The 18,902-nt window shown below is 41.9% G+C and overlaps 1 protein-coding gene across 1 annotated transcript in view; it reads right to left on the bottom strand.

Annotated features, from left to right (window-relative positions):
* The window catches only part of LOC109070402 (SH3 and cysteine-rich domain-containing protein 2-like), an 85,483-nt gene that overhangs the window by 28,499 nt on the left and 38,082 nt on the right, over positions 1-18,902 (bottom strand). The window contains exons 8-10 of the mRNA XM_042745498.1: positions 7,792-7,847; positions 6,275-6,354; positions 6,032-6,083 (exon numbers count right to left, since the gene is read on the bottom strand). Coding sequence (XP_042601432.1) covers positions 6,032-6,083; positions 6,275-6,354; positions 7,792-7,847 — 188 coding nt within the window. The remainder of the gene's footprint in view (positions 1-6,031; positions 6,084-6,274; positions 6,355-7,791; positions 7,848-18,902) is intronic.

Raw genomic sequence — 18,902 nt, 5'->3', positions numbered from 1 at the left:
GTTCGAGTGTCTTTGCAATGAATGGAAGAAAGGGATACCGGTCTGTAGTTTTCTAGAAGTGCTGGATTTAGAGATGGTTTCTTCAGCAGTGGGCTTACCCGAGCCTGCTTAAATGCTGAGGGAAATGTTCCAGAGTGAAGAGAGGAGTTGATAATGTGAGTAAGTGAAGGTATGACTCAAGAAGAAATCGCTTGAAGGAGGTGAGTGGGGATCGGATCCAGTGGGCAAGTAGTAGGATGACTGGAGAGGATAAGTTTGGAAACGTCCGTCTCTGAGAGTGGAGAGAAGGAGGAGAACGAGTGAGCATTAGTCGTTGTGAAGTTATCCTCAGTCTGCGGTGTGGAGAATTGGTCACTGATGGTTCTTGTCTTATTTGTGAAGAAAACTGCAAAGTCATCAGCTGTAAGAGTCGATTGAGGAGGAGGTGGAGGCGGATTAAGAAGAGAAGGTTTTGAAGAGTGTCCGAGCGTCACAACAGTTGTTAATCTTGTCGTGGTAATATGATGCTTTAGCAGTGAAGACGTTTACAGAGAACGTTAAAGGGGTCATATTAAAGGGGTCATATAATGCGATTTCAAGTTTTCCTTTCTCTTTGGAGTGTTACAAGCTGATTGTGCATAGATAAGATCCCTGAAGTTGCAAAGACTAAAGTCTTAAAACCAAAGAGATATTCTTTATCAAAGTTAAGACTCTGCCATGCCCCCCTAAAACGGCATTTATATTAGGGTGACCAAACGTGCCATTTTCACAGGACACGTCCTGGCCAGGATTTCTATATTGCCTAAAAAATCCACGTTTTGGCTTTGTTTGCGCTGCACAAACCAATTGTTGTATGACAAAGTACAGTGAGAGCTCTAGAGAGCAGACGGCTTCTTGTTCTTTTGAATCACTCTCACGGTACTTTGATGTAATACACCGATCGGTATGCTCAGTGCTGCTTCAAGTCGAACACTAATATGTACACGTATTTGCATCGCTTTGACCATTCTCTGTAGATCCCATCTTCTCACACACCACGGCTGGTGGATTACGTACAATGTCTGCATGTTATTGGTCAAACAATCATTACCTTCATTAAGTATGAAAACAGGGAACCAAAGCCAAAACCTGGATATTTTTGGCAATATAGAAATCCTGGCCAGGACATGTCCTGGGAAAATGGCACATTTGGTCACCCTAATTTACATACATATACAAAATTAGATGCATTTAGGAATCTTTAAGATTACTTACAACAGAACAGCAATGCATTTATGGATGACCATTTCGTGAACCTAGGAGAGGAGGTAATTCTGACTTTGCTACGACAATCTGGCACTTCTGAATCAGCTACTGTAAGTATGTTTTGTTATTAGTTTAAGTATTTGCTATTGACTGTTCAAATGCAGAGTTTTGCACATTGTGTGTGTGTGTGCGCGCACGTGTGCACATGCACGAGTGTGTGAGAGAGAGAGAGAGAGGGTAACATCACAGATTCAGCTGTCTTTACCGTCTGTGGCTTGTGTACTGCAAACACATACGAGCTTCATCACTGTGTCTGTCACGTGACTCTGTTCCCCTTTCAGCTTGAACTGATGGTAAAACTAATGACATTATTAACTGTCTTTATTATTAACATTTATTTTGAAAGATGAAGCTGGAGTTTTCCATTTCAGCATTTCCGACGACTGCCTGCGGTGTTCTGACAATCACAATGCAATGGGCCAGTGCTTGTTGGAAGGAGGGACTTTATAGAAAATGAGGTGTGGCATAGTGGACCAACAATAATGTACAGTATTTGAAAAATAATGTTTTTTTAACATTAAGCTCTTTTCAGTCTTATCATGAGAATTTGCCTCAAAATGCGTATCCGCATTAGCCGACTTCAGAGGGTTAAAGCATGTCCGAATATTTTGTTACACCAAATACACAAAATAATGATCTTTAAAAAAGCATCACATGACCCCTTTAATCTGTATTATTTTAATGTTTTGTTTTTTTCTTGACCAAACATAGGCCCCATTTACACTGCATGGTTCAAGTGACCCAATTCCGATTTTTTCCTCTCATGTGGCACAGATCGGATATGACCGGTGAACGTGTAAGCAGGAAAAAAACGCATGGATTCCGATTTTCTCAGATCGGATTCAGGCCTCATTCATATGTGGTAATAAATCGGATATGAATCGGATACGTGCATTTGCGTGTGCCATGTAAGCAGATAAATCGGGGTAACACTTTATAATAACTGCACACTATTAATCATTAATTAAGCATTAGTAAACAGATAATTCATAATTTATAAAGCATTAATAGACATTAATAAGTAGTTTATAAATACAGATATAAATGCTGTATTCTTGATTTAAAAGCATATCTATAATGTGTTTAATAACTTTATTGTCATACTATATTCATGATCAATTTATCATATCTAAATGAAGTATAGCATTATTTACAAACCAGTTATTTAGGAGTTGCCAGTGATTCATAAGATCACAAGAAATTGTAAGTAAATGTAGTAAATTCAGGTAGTTATAAAGCATTTAGTAGTGGTCAGTTAAACTATTTATGGGAGCTCATATAAAGGGAGGAATAGTTATGCCTTGTAAAGCATTTATATAGGATATTTAAAGGCTCAGTTATCTTCTAAACAGGAAAAGGAAACAAACACAACACAGTGATACAGAACATAGAAATATTAACAGCCTTTAAATCTCATTTGTAAAAGCTTTACAAATTTTTTTACTTAATTAGCTTTACTTTTACGTGAGTCCTGTGTCTCTTCACCCATAAGTCAGTGTTCACCCACCAGTGATCTGGTGCTACTGGATGACAGATCTCCCACCAGAACCCAGCAGTCAGAAAAGACAGGACTGCTGTGACCCAAGAGCCACCAGGGAGCCAACCTCCATCTTGCTGGGCACGGAGAAACCCATGACTGGGAGTGAAATCCAAGCACCCGCTCCAGAGGTAACATCTAAATCAGCCAAATTCAAAGGGAAATTGCATGCATATTGCCCCTACTACGACCATGCCAATCACTTCTTGAATGGGTGTGCCCATTTCAAACAGCTCACAAAGGAACAGAAGAAATCCTGGATCCGTAAGAACAATCAATGCTGGTGCTGCGGACAGAGTCATCATGCTTCAAAATGCAACCTGAAATCCCCCTGTAAGACGTGCCATAGGAAACACCTTCTTATTCTGCATGATGTAAATGAATGGACTGTAGATAATGAATCTGAAACGGACACTAGAGAGAACCCCTGTCTGGTTAACAGCACCAAAGACGTCCTGTATGTGGATTGCCCTGTCTACAGCCGCAAGGTTCTCCTAAAGGTGAGAAAAGTCATCGTCACCAAAGGGGACAAATCTATTAAGGCATATGCTGTGTTAGACGATGGGTAGGAGAGGACCATACTGCACAGAGCAGCACAGCAGTTAAATTTAAAGGGGCAGCCTGAGGACCTAATACTGCAGACGGTGAGGCAGGACCGACAGGTTCTTCACGGGGCAGCAGTCTCGTTCACCGTGTCTCCTGTTGCTAACTGACACAAGAAATTCCTCATTCAAGGTATCTTTATGGCTGAAAGGCTTGGTCTCACCCCATTACATCCCTCCAGAAGATGTACAAACACTTAGTTGGATTGCCCTTGCAGCAAATAGATAGAGCACAGCCTGTACTGTTGTCATTACAACAGTACAGTCATTACAAGGTGTTTGTGGGAACTTGGGTGGCAGAGATACAAGAACTCAGAGCATCTGTGACCTGGCGTTACATGATCCGAGGACAATCCTGTGGACAGCATCACAAGAGGTTAACACCTGTGTGACCTAGTAAAAGGAAGCCAGTGGAATCAAAGTACTTAATTTCATAAACTGCCGCCAGCGAATTGGCCCGAGCAGCCTTTCTTGTCTACTGAAGAACAGAGTAACGAGTTGAGGCAGTCTTCATTTTGTGGATCGACTACAGTAATACCTTTGCCAAATCCACAGCAGTATGACACACTGGCCGAGTTCATAAAGGCGTGCAGTCTGCAGCTTCATGGGGCGGCGAACATTACATGCACTGACAAACAGAGAGAAGTATAACAAACAGTGCTTTGTCAAATGCAGGCCGAGTCCTTTCCTACTGAGATGGTCCAACTGAAGTCTGGGAAACCAGTATCGGTACGAGCAGGCTGGCTTCTCTCTCTCCTGAGTTTGACCTTACCATTGGTCTTATTCATATGGGTGGACGTCTAAGATGCTGCAGTGAGGCAGAATTGGATTCTATTCATCCTGTCATCCTTGCCCCTTAACATCCTATGACCAAACTCATTATCAAGGATTATGACAAGCAGCTGCACTACCCTAGGCCAGAACGAGTGTTCGCAGAGTTAAGGAGGACCTAATGGATATCGCAAGGCCGTGAAGCAGTACAGCCACACCAACGTCAATGTGGAGAGTGTTGAAAATGTAGGTTTTTTTTCAAGTTGCCTTAGGGACGCAGACTGTGACCAAAGAGGTTTTGAGAAAAGTGTTAACCAAAATTGAGGGGATCCTTAACTCAAAACCTTTTGGCTACACATCCTCTGACATCTCTGACATGGACCCAATCACCCCCAGCTGCTTCCTCATTGGACGCAGAGATGCCTCCTTGCTCCAGGTAGTGTACCAAGACTCAGGAGTGCTAAGTCGACACTGCTGGAGACACAGCCAACTGTTGGCCAACCACTTCTGGAGGCATTTCATTAAGTACTATCTGCCCAGTCTCCAAGTTGAGTACCAAAAATGGAAGTCGGACAAGGGAAATCTACGAATTGGTGATGTAGTGATGATTGTTGACAGCTTTGTGGCCAGTGGGGAAAATCTCAGAAGTGCACCCAGGAGCAGATGACAGAGTAAGGTCAGCCACTGTGCAAGTTGAGAGAAGAACATATACTCGACCTGTAGCTCATCTTGTCAAGCTACCAGCCCTATCTGATGAAGAGTAATCCACTTGAAGGATAAGTCCTTTTGATAAGATGTACGAATTCAATCATTGAATTCACAGAATGTGAACTCTTTCCCTGAGAAATCTACTTCATCTCACATTTGTCTGCAACATCTCAAACTTACTGATTTAATATAGTTGTGTGTGCATATAAAGTAAGTGTATTATGTTGTTCTTTATTGAAATCTGCTGATTGTTTGATCCTGCGAGTGAGACTCATCTAGCGCTATTGCGCCATACATATATTTGTGTTTACAACATTATATAGCTGATTGTCACCGTTAAGCTTGCTTTTATGCTCATTATAGTTGATACAAGTAATGTTAACTATTTACCGTGACATGTTAATGTTTTATCGAGTTATTTCACGGCTAATGTCTTGCTGTTTACAATATAATAAACATGTGCCTCAGTAGCGTCTAGTGCAGTAATGGTGCCATCTTGTGGGCTGTCATAGAATGTCTGGTCTAGTTATATGCACAGACGTGTTGAACTGCCATAATTTGTGTTTTATTTTATACTTGAAAGGATTGTTATTGCATGATAATGGTTTATAGATGTTATTTAATAATTACTGTCTGTTCCAGAAGTACAACCTTTTTCCATCAGTAAAAGCTTAAATGAGATTCTGGAGTCTGGGGTGAATTCTTCAAGTTAGATGTAAAACAGTTCAATGGAAAATGGAAACAAAAACATGGAGAGAAGGGGCGCTGCTTACTGTCCAGTCCAGTCTTCTGTCATGATCTGCCTATTGTGTAGGATCACGGAGCGAAGGAGCAAGGAGACGTGGGAGAATCTTCAAAGAGTTTTTAATAAACAGAACCGGGGTAAACACACAATAAGACAGGGAGATGACATTTAAGACTGGACTCAGGTAAACACAGGGCTTAAATACAGGAACTAAATGAGGGAATCAATGAAAAACACCAGGAATCAATAAACACAATTAACATGGGAGAAACTGGGTCATGGGAGGTCATGAAACATGGGGAGCAAAACACAAGACATGGAACACAGGGGCAGTCCAAGGGCGTGACACTGAGGATATAAAGCTCTTTAAAGATAAATACCCACCTTCCACCATTCTTCATTAGAGTCATCAATCACCATAACTCTGTCACCAGGACTGAGATTAAAATAGAGAGAAAAGCAAAATGTGATGTTTCCAAATCATCTGTGTGCTGAATATGTGAATGTGTTAATAATACACTTAAACACAAAGACATATTTTTTTCTCTCTCTCTCACACACACACACACACACACACACACACACACACACACACACACACACACACACACACACACTGTTACTTACTGTAATTCTAAGTCATTTTGCTCTTGAGGGAGGAACTTGTAAAGTGCCACGTAAGTGTGAATGGGGTGAACTTTAGGAACTTAAGTGAAAACACAAATCAATATCTAATCAGTAGTTTATTGCTTTATATTCCTTTAAAGAAATATCAGCTGTGGTATATTACTGTTCTACTAACGTTTGACAAAATAACCAAGGCATTTCAACAAAAACTTTTTTGTTTGTTTGCTGAAAACAAAATTAGAGAACAGTTACCACTTTTGCATGAAAGAAGATTACAACTAAAATTTTACAGCTGTCAAAAATTAGTAGAAAGTGTAGAGGCTCTTGCTTTGAATGACTTCAACACATCTGTGGCAGCAAGATATCAGTAGTTTCTCACACTGTGTGGCTGTGATCTTGGTTCACTCTTCTTCCAGTCTCTTCCACAATTCAGTTACTGTAGTGGGTTTCTTAGCAATGACTTTGTCGTCAAGGGTTTTCAATTGGTTTAGATCATGACTCTGGGCTGGCCATTTTATTATTTTAATGAAAATAATTTACCCATTGTGCTGTGTGACGGGGGAATTGTCTTACATGAAAATTGCTGGCTGATTGGGAGATTCTTGCAGGGAAGGAACTGTATGTTGCTGAAGGAGGTTCTGATAAACATTTGCATTCACCCTGCCATGTATCTGTATTAGAGGCCCAACTCCTGCTGCAGGAAAAATCCCCCAAACCATGACACTTCCTCGTCCACCTTTCACTGACTTCTTTATGCACTCGAGATTCAGTCTTTCACCAGTTTGATGCAGAACAAAATGATTTCCATTGGACCCAAATAAATTAAACTTGCTCTCATCACTAAAGTGAACTTTGGAACAGTTCACCTCTCTCCACACAACATGTTCTTCCCCAAAGGTTAGTCTAGCCTTTTGATTCTCTCTGCTGATGAAAGGTCACTGCAGAGTCCTCATTCAGTCCAACGTCTCTTAAATATCCTGAGACAGATCCTTAGCCTGTTCAGCACTGAACTGGAGAGCAATTCCAGCTGCAGTGTTGAAATTATTCCTCATCAGTTCCTCAATGACCAGCCTTTTTTGTGGGACTTGAATGAATTGGGGTCAATGTAAACCTGCAATATTCTAGCAATCACAGATTTGGAATAACCAGCTTCTCTTGCAATGGCTGAAATGGTCATCCCTTTGGCCTTCATCAGGACAACGGGCTGTCTGCTTGTCACCAGGTGCCAGATTAACATCAATAAATGGGAGGTATATGTAAGTGTTTTTAAATTTTTATCAAAGTTCTTTTTTTTTTAATATTTCGGGGTTTTTTTATACTGTGCTTCAGAATACAGTTAGTTTATGAAATATGCTTAAAAACTGCCCTTCTTCTCCTTTTAGGGCAAGTTAAAATAGGACTAAGCAGTGAATTTTAGGACCTTGAAATTTAGGAAATTGTGCGTTATTCTCTAATTTTGATCTCTGCAAAACAAAAACTACAAAAACTGTCACAAATATACAGAAATGTCACTATACCTTGGAGATCTCATCCAGTTCAGAGTTGACATTCTCAGAAAGTGAGACATCTGTAACTGAAAGTAGTGGAATGATGTATAACTATTTTGTTATCAAGCAACGCTGGACATTAAGTTGTCAGTTCAATAACGGCTAATCTGTTTGTCTACAACTTTAAGAGTATGTCAGGGTTGATCTCAAAATATTAAAATGATTTGTATTGTTCAGAGGCAGTGGTTCTCATCTGGGGAGTTGCAATACACACTTTTGGGCTATGTTCATTAACAGCAGGGGAAAAAAAACTATAATCAAATGTCAGTAAAATAATGAAGTGAAGTGAAGTGTGGCCAAATATGGTGACACATATTTGGAGTTTGTGCTCTGGATTTAACCCATCCAAGTGTGGACACACACAGTAGCGAACACACCTGGAGCAGTGGGCAGACATATTGCTGCAGTGCACAGTGAGCACTTGGGGATTTACATTTACATTTACATTTAGTCATTTAGCAGACGCTTTTATCCAAAGCGACTTACAAATGAGGACAAAGGAAGCAATCAAAAACAACAAAAGAGCAATGATATATAAGTGCTATAACAAGTCTCAGTTAGCCTAAACGCAGTATACGTAGCAAGGGCTTTTAAATAATATAATAAATAAAAAGAAAACAGATAGAATAGAAAAAGAATAGAGCAAGCTAGTGTTAGAGGTCTTTTTTATAATTGTATAATAAATGAAAAGAAAATAGATAGAATACAAAAAGATTAGAAAGGTAGTTAGAATTTTTTTTTTTTTTTTTTTTTTTATAAATAGAATTAGAATAGTGAGTGAAAAAGTTAGAGGGTCAAATAAAGATGGAAGAGATGTGTTTTAAGCCGATTCTTGAAGAAGGCTAAAGACTCAGCTGCTCGGATTGAGTTGGGCAGGTCATTCCACCAGGAGGGAACATTTAATTTAAAAGTCTGTAAAAGTGACTTTGTGCTTCTTTGGGATGGCACAATCAAGCGACGTTTACTTGCAGAACGCAAGCTTCTAGAGGGCCCATAAGTCTGAACTAATGAATTTAGGTAAAGGGGTGCAGAGCCAGTGGTGGTTTTGTATGCAAACATCAATGCCTTGAATTTTATGCAAGCAGCTATTGGTAGCCAGTGCAAATTGATAAACAGAGGTGTGACGTGCATTCTTTTCGGCTCATTAAAAAATTAATCTTGCTGCCGCGTTCTGGATTAATTGTAAAGGTTTGATAGAACTGGCTGGAAGACCTGCCAAGAGAGCGTTGCAATAGTCTAGCCTGGACAGAACAAGAGCTTGAACAAGGAGTTGTGCAGCATGTTCCGAAAGAAAGGGCCTGATCTTCTTAATGTTGAATAAAGCAAATCTGCAGGACCGGACAGTTTTAGCAATGTGGTCTGAGAAAATTAGCTGATCATCAATCATAAATCCAAGGTTTCTGGCTGTTTTTGAAGGAGTTATGGTTGATGTGCCTAACTTGATGGTGAAATTGTGCTGGAACCACAAGCAGTTCTATCTTGGCAATGTTGAGTTGAAGGTGATGGTCCTTCATCCAGCAAGAAATGTTTGTTAGACAAGCTGAGATGCAAGCAGCTACCGATGGATCATCAGGATGGAATGAGAGGTAGAGTTGAGTGTCATCAGCATAGCAATGGTATGAAAAGCCATGTTTCTGAATGACAGAACCTAATGATGCCATGTAGACAGAGAAGAGAAGTGGTCCAAGAACTGAGCCCTGAGGCACCCCAGCAGTTAGATGTTGCGACTTGGACACCTCACCTCTCCAAGATACTTTGAAGGACCTATCTGATAGGTAAGACTCAAACCACTGGAGTGCGGTTCCTAAGATGCCCTTTGTCAGTAGGGTTGACAGGAGGATCTGGTGGTTAACCGTGTCAAAAGCAGCAGATAGATCAAGCAAGATAAGTATTGAAGATTTGGATTCCGCTCTTGCCAGTCTTAGGGCTTCAACAACTGAGAGCAAGGCAGTCTCAGTTGAATGTTCACTTCTAAAGCCAGATTGGTTGCTGTCAAGGAGGTTGTTCTGTGTGAGAAAGGTAGAGACTTGGTTGAATACAGCTCGTTCAAGTGTTTTTGCAATGAAAGGAAGAAGGGAAACTACAGTTCTCTAAAAGAGATGGGTTGAGGGTGGGTTTCTTAAGTAGCGGAGTGATACGAGCCTGTCTAAATGATGAGGGGAAAACACCAGTGTGGAGGGATATGTTAATGATGTGAGTGAGTGCAGGTACAACTGCAGGAGAAATGGCTTGAAGGAGATGAGATGGAATAGGATCAAGCGGACAAGTAGTAGGGTGATTAGAAAGGATTTGTTTGGAGACTTCTGCCTCAGAGAGTGAAGAGAAGGATGTGAATGAGTGTATGTTTGCTGGTGAGATGTGCTTGATGGATTGTGGTGTGGAAAATTGTGCACTGATGTTTTTAATTTTATTAATGAAAAACGTGGCAAAGTTGTCAGCTATAAGAGATGAAGCAGGACGGGGAGGAAGAGGACAAAGAAACGAGGAAAATGTTTTAAAAAGCATGCAAGAGTTAGACAAATTGTTAATTTTGTTATGGTAGTATGTCCTTTTAGCAGTGGAGACATTAGCAGAAAAGGAAGAGAGGAGTGACTGATACACATTAAGGTCAGTAGTATTTTTGGATTTGCGCCACACCCTTTCAGCAGCTCTAAGCTTAGAACAATGTTCACGTAGAACATCAGATAACCAAGCGGCTGAAGGGGTGGTACGGGCTGGCCTGGAAGACAAGGGGAAAACAGTGTCTAAACAAGATGTAAGAGTGGAGCAGAAAGTATCAGTATCACTGTTAGCATCAAAAGATGCTAACAGTTTAGGGGAAGGAAGCGAAGATGAAACCATTGCAGATAGCTGGGAGGGTGAGAGTGAGCGTAGGTTACATCGAAAGATGACATGTGGAGGGGTAAGTGATGTGTCAGGAACCATATTGAGGTTAAGAGTGAGGAGGAAGTGATCTGAGGTGTGCAGTGGAGTAACCAGTACATGATCAGTGGAGCAGTGTCGTGTGTAAATAAGGTCCAGTTGGTTGCCTGATTTGTGAGTAGCAGTAGTTGACACTCGGTTGAGATCAAAAGAGGCAAGCAGAGTGTGGAAGTCAGCAGATAGAGGTTTATCTAGGTGGATGTTGAAATCTCCAAGTATGACTAGGGGAGTACCATCCTCAGGAAAGGTTGAGAGCAGCACATCTAATTCATCCAAAAAGTTACCTAGCGGTCCTGGGGGTCGATAGACAACTACAAAATGTATTTTAAGAGGGTAGGTAACAGTAACTGAATGAGATTCAAAGGAGCTGTTGATAACCAAAGATGGTAAAGGATTAAATTTCCAATCATTAGAGATGAGCAGACCAGTACCTCCACCTCTTCCAGTCAAACGAGGGTAGTGGGAAAATGAGAAATTATTGGAAAGTGCTGCAGGTGTAGCAGTGTCCTCTGGTTTGATCCAGGTCTCTGTCAGGGCCATGAGATTAAGCTTTAAATGACTAAAAATAGAAGTAATGAAATCGGCTTTGTTTACATCAGACTGGCAATTCCAGAGACCAATAGAAAAAGATAGTGTATTAGCAGACATAGGCAGAGTGTGCAGGTTGTTAGGATTGCGCTGCCTACATTGTGTGATGCGTGGTTTGCGAGTGGTAGTGATAGTAGGAATCTGGAAACACATAGTAGTAATTGGTTATAAAAACTGAAATAGAAGTGAAACAAGTAGAAGTAAAAAAGGAGTAATCAAAACAATACTTATATCCCTTGCCGGTGTCCCTGCCTGGTGGAGTCGCACGGTAGAGTCGATGGTCTTTACACTCTTCGGTCTTCACACGAGGAGGGCTTACCAAGAGGGCTGCCGTGACCGCTGCCACGGTTTACTAACCTTTTTTGTATACCCGTCAGACAAAACGGAAATTGAATTCAGCTGAACACACTTTACTGTTTATCACAACAAAGGTCTAAGCAAGCGCACGACACTGACAACGTATGCGATAGAGTACGAGACCAAACGCAGCACGTCTCAACACAGTAAACAAACAAGTGTTTCCTAGCAACGACAACTGCGCTAAACACTAATGAGACAAGAAATAAGTACACTTACGATCTGCTTTTAACTTCCGCTGATTTAACTGCTTCTTTCAAAGGGTATTTCTTTACACTGTCTTTTGCTAGCGCTTGAACACACTTTACTGTTTATCACAACAAAGGTCTAAGCAAGCGCACGACACTGACAACGTATGCGATAGAGTACGAGACCAAACAAGGGATTTGGTGCCTTGCTCAAGGGTCTCACCTCAGTCATGGTATTGAGGGTGGAAGAGAGTGCTGGTTATTCACTCCCCCAACTGACAATTCCTGCCGGACCTGAGACTCTTACCTGCAACCTTTGGGTTAAAGAGTCTCTAACCATTAGGCCATGACTGCCCCCAAGCCAAACAACTAACTATATAATTCTGTAAGCATATCAACTTTTAAATGAAAGGAGAAATGTTAATCCAAATTATTTCCAAATGTTTTTTCATGCAAATTCATCTATCACTCGGTGGAACCTAGGCAAATTATGCAGATACCAAGGACAGATTAGGGGCTTTCATACCGGAGGAACCTTTTCATAGTTCCTAAAACTTTTGGTGGAAGTACCCGCTTTTTTGCATGTCCCCACAGGCACTAGGAATGGTTTTAGTTCTAGGAAGTCCATTTGGAGGAACTAAATTAGCTCCTACTTCGGATTAGGGTCTAAAACAGTTCTATAGGAACTACCAGTGACGTAAGTGTACGCTGATTGGCCAAACGCATATGAAACACCAGCTACCTGGCATTTTTAAAAAGCCATGTGAAAGTACTCACTCCATGAGCATGGAAAACAGCGATAACGGCATTTACCTGTTGTCTGCAGTGTTGTGTTCTTTTCTCAGCCTCAATATGTAACACTGCAAGTTGTCATAGGAGATTTAATCTGTTAGCCCAACTTTTTGCTCTTTCATTGTGTAAATTGGGTAAATTGTGCATTTACATTCCATCTCCATTATCACGAAAACCCAAAACACACAACAAAAACAACTCAGATTATAGCGTCCTCCATTCACTGGTTGTTGATGTATGTAAATGCTGCGCATAAAGACTTCGCTGTCGGTGTGAATGTAATCAGGAAAAAGGCCTGAGGGAGAAATTAGTTCTCCCCGCTGGATAAATCCTAGAACTATGTGGTGCGAAAGCCCCTATTAAGAGACATGCCCTTATCCTCGTAGACCAGGGGTCTCCAACCCTGCTCCTGGAGAGCTACTGTCCTGCAGATTTCAGTTCCAACCCCAATCAAATACACCTGAACCAGCTAATAAAGGTGTTTAGGGCTACTAGTCAATTGAATGCAGATGTATTGGAGCAGGGTTGGAACTGAAGTCTGCAGGAAGGTAGCTCTTCAGGAGCAGGGTTGGAGATCCTGTTGTAGACCATAAAACTATGCAAGGTTAAAGAAAATACAACACAGATGACATTAAATATGTGTTCACTTTCAACATGGATACACATTAGGATAAAGTATGCTTTGTGGAGTGAATTTCTGGCTACCAAGATTAACATTGTTTTAAAAATAAAATGAACAAAAGGTTTATAAAAAATTCTCTCATAGAAAAAGACATTAGCTATTTTGAGCATTTGAAAGATTAAATGAAGAAACAAGCTACTTTGAGTAAAAAAGATACTTTGATTTTTTTTCCTTCAGATAATGTCTGAAGGAAAAAAAAATCAAAACTACAGTAACTGCTGTCACACAACAGGTGTTTAAAATAAGCTCACGCACGAAGAAGATGAAGGCAAATAGTCTTTTAATAATCCACAAGAGGGTAATTATCATCAATACTGCCATTAAGTATGTGATTTTAACATCCATGTATGCTGTCAGTCAAACCCATTATAAAAGGAGTTTCTCAATCTTATTGACTCTTTTAGTTTGGTTCAATGGATAAAGGACTCCACTCATGTTCAGGGCCATATTTTAGATCTAGTACTCTCTCATGGGTTTGCCGTTTCCACTATATAAGCCAATTTCATTTCTATGTCTCTTTCTAATCTTTCTCATTTCCCATATAGCATGCAGATGTGGGCCATTTAAGGCAATGATATGGCAATGCTGTCCTTCTTATGGCCCGGACAAAATGGAGGTAAGCCTGAAGTGGCTCATATGTAAAACAGCAAAAATGGCCCAAATGTATCAAATCACATGTGGACCTCTGTAGGTAAAGATGCGGTGTTGATGGCAATGCGTAATCTGAATGTGACCCTAAAGTGGCCCATGTGGTAAACAGTGATTATGGCCCAAATATTGCCTACCAAATGTGGGCCACTTTTGGCAAAATGTGGCATTATCTACACAGGCTAATCAGGGTATTCAATGTGGTCATTTGATCAAATGTGATAAAAACATGAAATAAAATGTTGTAATTTCACATCCTTTCAGATGGAGCAGCATTTACTACACAGAGCCGTAGTTCACTGAAAAGCTATTTGATTATGAATGCAATTTTGCGTAGGTTGTCAGTGAACCACAACCCTCTTGATTGTATCATTTTTGATTATGAATGCAATTTTGCGTAGGTTGTCAGTGAACTACGGCTCTGTGTAGTAAATGCTGCTCCATCTGAAAGCACGTGCAGCATGTGATGGAGATTTACTACTGATTACAGAACCGGCTTTACTGACAAGATACACATGACAATTGCATTCGATTAATTGTGCAGCCCTAAAATATGTCCAGAATTTCATGTGCCACTAGAATAATTTAATTTCAGTGTGTGCTAGGTCAATACATTTGTCCCTTCACTATATTATAATAAATCATTCCAACATATTTGTACAAAATATACTTTTAGTGCTTTGTAGTTAGAATCCGGTGTACACTGTGATGAACATCCTGGAATTCCCTTGCCAGAGGGGCTGTCTCAAGCAACTTTATTACTGGAAATGGTACAGACCAGAAGGGAGGTTTTTGGGTAGCTTGAGACTGCACTCTGGATCAAACAGAACATTGTCACTGCCCAGTTCTGTGTGGATGCATTGTCTGCTCCAAAGGAGTCTTTGAACCTCCAGAACGGCCCATGGTGGGGGTGTATTGTCATGCCTTGTGGCTTTCCATCTTTAGGATTATCCATAACTTTAGGATTATCCATAAAGGCATGAAAGTGTCCCTTGTAATCGAGGAAAGACAAGATCCCTGCACGTAGAGCAATAGAAAAGAGAGAAGATAAGTCACCCAACAATAGTCTATCAAAGATTCACACTGAAAGAAGTTGTTCTTAATCCCTGTACACCAAATCCAACTGGATCTGTAAGCGATATCAGTAAAATTCATGAACAGGAATCCATTTGATCTCTGACTTCATGAATTACCCAAAAAGCAACTCTCTGGCTCCGACCAATTTCCTGGCCCTTCCCCCTCTGTGTCCAACCAGCCTCCAAGCTCTTTTATCTCTACTGTCCTGCTTCCTGGATCCTTTGTCTCTGCTGGCCCCGTCCAGCCCGAAGGGAGCATCATCTATGCTGGCTCCACCTGACTTTCTTTGTCTTTGCTGGTGCCATCCAACTCAGTGGCATTAGCCTTCAGATCATTTAGCTTCATCTTGGTCACCCTGGCTGTTAAGTCTGTGACATAATGTTTTGATATTTTATTGGTTTTATTGCTATTGAGGCTGTTTTTTTTGTTTGTTTTTTTTTTCTCTCCCCTTTTGTAGGGCTGGTCCTATATAAGGCATGGCTTTCAGTGGTTGGACCACAGAAGAGACCAAGACAATAAATGCAGCTGGATTTCCTCTGGAGGGGGCTCTGCCTCTTTGTTTGCTTCTATTGGCGTGGGTTAGATAGTTAAAGATTAGCTAATAAATGTTATTGTGTTGTTTACATTACGCTTAGACCTAGACCAGGGACCAGTCTGCCGATCCATTGGCTCCACTGTGGCTCCTCGCTCTCTTGGCTCCTCCATGGCTTGTCATCCCTGTGGTTTCACCAGGGTTTTTCATCCCATCATCGCCACCTTGGTCCATCATCCTCCCGACTCTACTTCAGACCTCCAGCCCTGCAGGTACACCTGGGTCCTTAGATCCTGTGGCTCGGGGTTCCTCCATCCCTCCAACAGCTTCACTGTCCTTGCTCCCACCGGCTCTGCCTCAGTCTTCTCAAACCCTAGCTCCACCTTTGTCCTCAGCTCTCTGGTCCTATGGTGTCACATTTTCGTTCCATTCCTCTGGCTTCACCTGCTTCACCAGTCTCCATGACACTAACTTGGTCACTTCTCCCCTGGCTCTTTTTAATGAGAGATGCAGTACATCTTTCTTATTTATCTTTATTTCATGCCGGTTCTAGTTTTACATTCTTATGAATCATTACTTGATAAAAACATGGATAAAATAAATACAGACAATATTACATACAGTGGGGGAAATATTTATTTGATCCCCTGCTGATTTTGTAAGTTTGCCACTTACAAAGAAATGAAGGGTCTGTAATTTTTATGGTATGTTTATTTTAACGGACAGAGATGGTATATCAACCAAAAAATCCAGAAAAACACATTGTATAAAGTTTAAAAATTGATTTGCATTTCAGTGAGTGCAATCAGTATTTGATCCCCTACCAACCACAGATTGGTTATGTGCCCATGTGGAACACAGATTAGTCCTGCCACTTTAAGAAATTACTCCTAATGTCAGCTTGTCAGGTGTATAAAAAACACCTGTCCACATAATCTGTATCTTCCATTTCAACCTCTCCCACCACCATGGGCAAGACCAAAGAGCTGTCAAAGGATGTCAGAGACAAGATTGTAGATTTGCACAAGGCTTGAATGGGCAACAAGACCATCAGCAAGAAGCTTGGTGAGAAGGAGACAACTGTTGGTGTGATTATTTGGAAATGGAAGAAATACAAAACAACCATCAATCTGCCTCGGTCTGGAGCTCAGTGCAAGATCTTGTCTCATAGGGCAAGGATGATCATGAGAAAGGTGAGGGATCAGTCCCGAGCCACACGTGAGGAGCTTGTTAATGATCTTAAGGCAGTTGGGACCCAAGAACAAAGGGTTACACGGGTAACCTAGGTTCTATGAATGAAGTCAACACACCACAGTATGGGTCAGCCTCGTTAACGATGAGCTGTCAGGAGACGGTATATGAAATTAACCACGCCCCGCTTGTAATCACCTCCTTTAAATACAGGTGTTAATCAGCCGGCCCTTTCTCTTTTTCCGACTGGCTCGAAGCAGTCCCCGAGTGACCACGCTTTGTGGCGTGTTAACTTCATTCATAGAACCTAGGTTACCCGTGTAACCCTTTGTTCTATTTCATTTCAGTCAACACGCCACAGTATGGGTCAACTGTGTACCAGATAAGGTCATGAGGGGAAATCTAGCGGGGCAATAACCAGGACATGATTAATGCAACAGAATCTTTATTAGTTCTTCATATAACTTACAACAAAACCACCAGGTAATAATACCTTGACATAACATAAAGCAGTTTATACCTGTTCTGCTGTTTGCAGAATAGTAGATGAAACTGTCTTTGCAAGATCCAGACGACAGAACTTGGCAAATGTCAAAGAGGACGACCAACCTGCTGCTACACACACTTCTTAGAGGCCCATTTAAATAATGCCCAGGAGGCCCCCATTCCTCTGGTAGAGTGGGCCACCACCCCCTTGGGAGGAGGCCTTCCCATGTTGTGGTAGGCTAGTTCTATCAGCCTGACCACCCATCTTGCAAGCCGCTGCTTGGACACCGCCTGGCCTCGCACTGAGTCCCCGAAACAGACAAACAGCTGATTAGTCTGTCTGATCTGTTGAGTGCAAGCAATGTATCTCCTCAGTGCTCTGACTGGGCAGATTAGATGTAATCTGGCTGCTTCTGCTGAATCATGAGGAAGGGGATGAAAGGGTTTTAGTACCAAATTTCTGGAGACATAAGAACGAGGCAAAACTTTTGGCAGGAATGATGGGTTCGGAAGGAGAGAAATGGATGAATCTTCTTCCCCCAGTCTCAAGCATGCAGGGTGTACCGACAAGGCATGCAATTCGCTTACCCTCCTAATTGAAGCAATAGACAAGAGAAAGGCTGTCTTCAACGTAAGAAGTTCTAACTCCAATTTGTCTAATGGCTCAAAGCGATGTTCTGTCAGAGCTTTCAGGACAATGCCCAAGTCCCATGAAGGAACCAACCGAGCTTGAGATGGGCCTAATCTACGAGCTCCTTTCAGAAAACTTTTCACAAGAGGATTGACACCAATTGTGCTGCCTCCGTAGTCCATATGGCAATCTGATATAGCCGCTACATATCCCCTCAAGGTTGACTCCATCAGACCCGTCTCCAACTGGGACTGGAGGAATGACAAAACTAACTCCACTCCACATGAAACTGGGTCCATTCCCTTGGACTGACACCATCAAGAGAACCTTTCCCATCAAGCAGCATACAGTCTCCTTGTAGATGGGGCTTTTGCTGCATGCAGTGTTGTTAGAACCGCCTCTCCCAAAGCTCTGGAATACTCCCATCTAGTGGCCAGATGTGCAGATTGTACCTCCCTGGATTCGGGTGCCAGAGTTTCCCCTGGGCCTGAGACAGCATATTCTTCCTGACTGGGAGACACCATGGCGGTCCCTTCTGTAATGCTACCAAATCCGGCATCCATGCCTGCTGGGGCAAATCTGGTGCCACCAGCAGGACTTTGGCCTTCAAGATCCTTACTTTGACTAGGACCACTGGCAGAAGAGGGAATGGAGGAAGAGCATTGTTCGCCAGAGCATCCACCCCTAGTGACCCCTTGGGGCCCACTATTGAATACCACAGGGGACAATGCGTGGTTTCCAGTGAGGCAAAGAGATCTACCTGAGCCACCCCGAACCAAGACCAGATCTCCTGCACCACTGCCGGATGTAGTCGCCATTCCCCTGGCCTGGGGCCTCCCCTGGACAAAAGGTCGGCTGCTACATTGTCCTCTCCCGGGAGGTGTAAGGCCCTCAGGGACACCCCCTGAGCATGTGCCCATAACAGAAGGTCCCGAGCTCTCCTGTAAAGGGACGTCGAACGTAACCCACCTTGATGGTTTATATATG

This window comes from Cyprinus carpio, chromosome B19 (assembly GCF_018340385.1).
Source record: "Cyprinus carpio isolate SPL01 chromosome B19, ASM1834038v1, whole genome shotgun sequence".
NCBI classification, from domain to species: Eukaryota; Metazoa; Chordata; class Actinopteri; order Cypriniformes; family Cyprinidae; genus Cyprinus; species Cyprinus carpio.
Note: the sequence above shows the minus strand (reverse complement) of the source record. Positions and strands in the feature narration are given on the sequence as shown.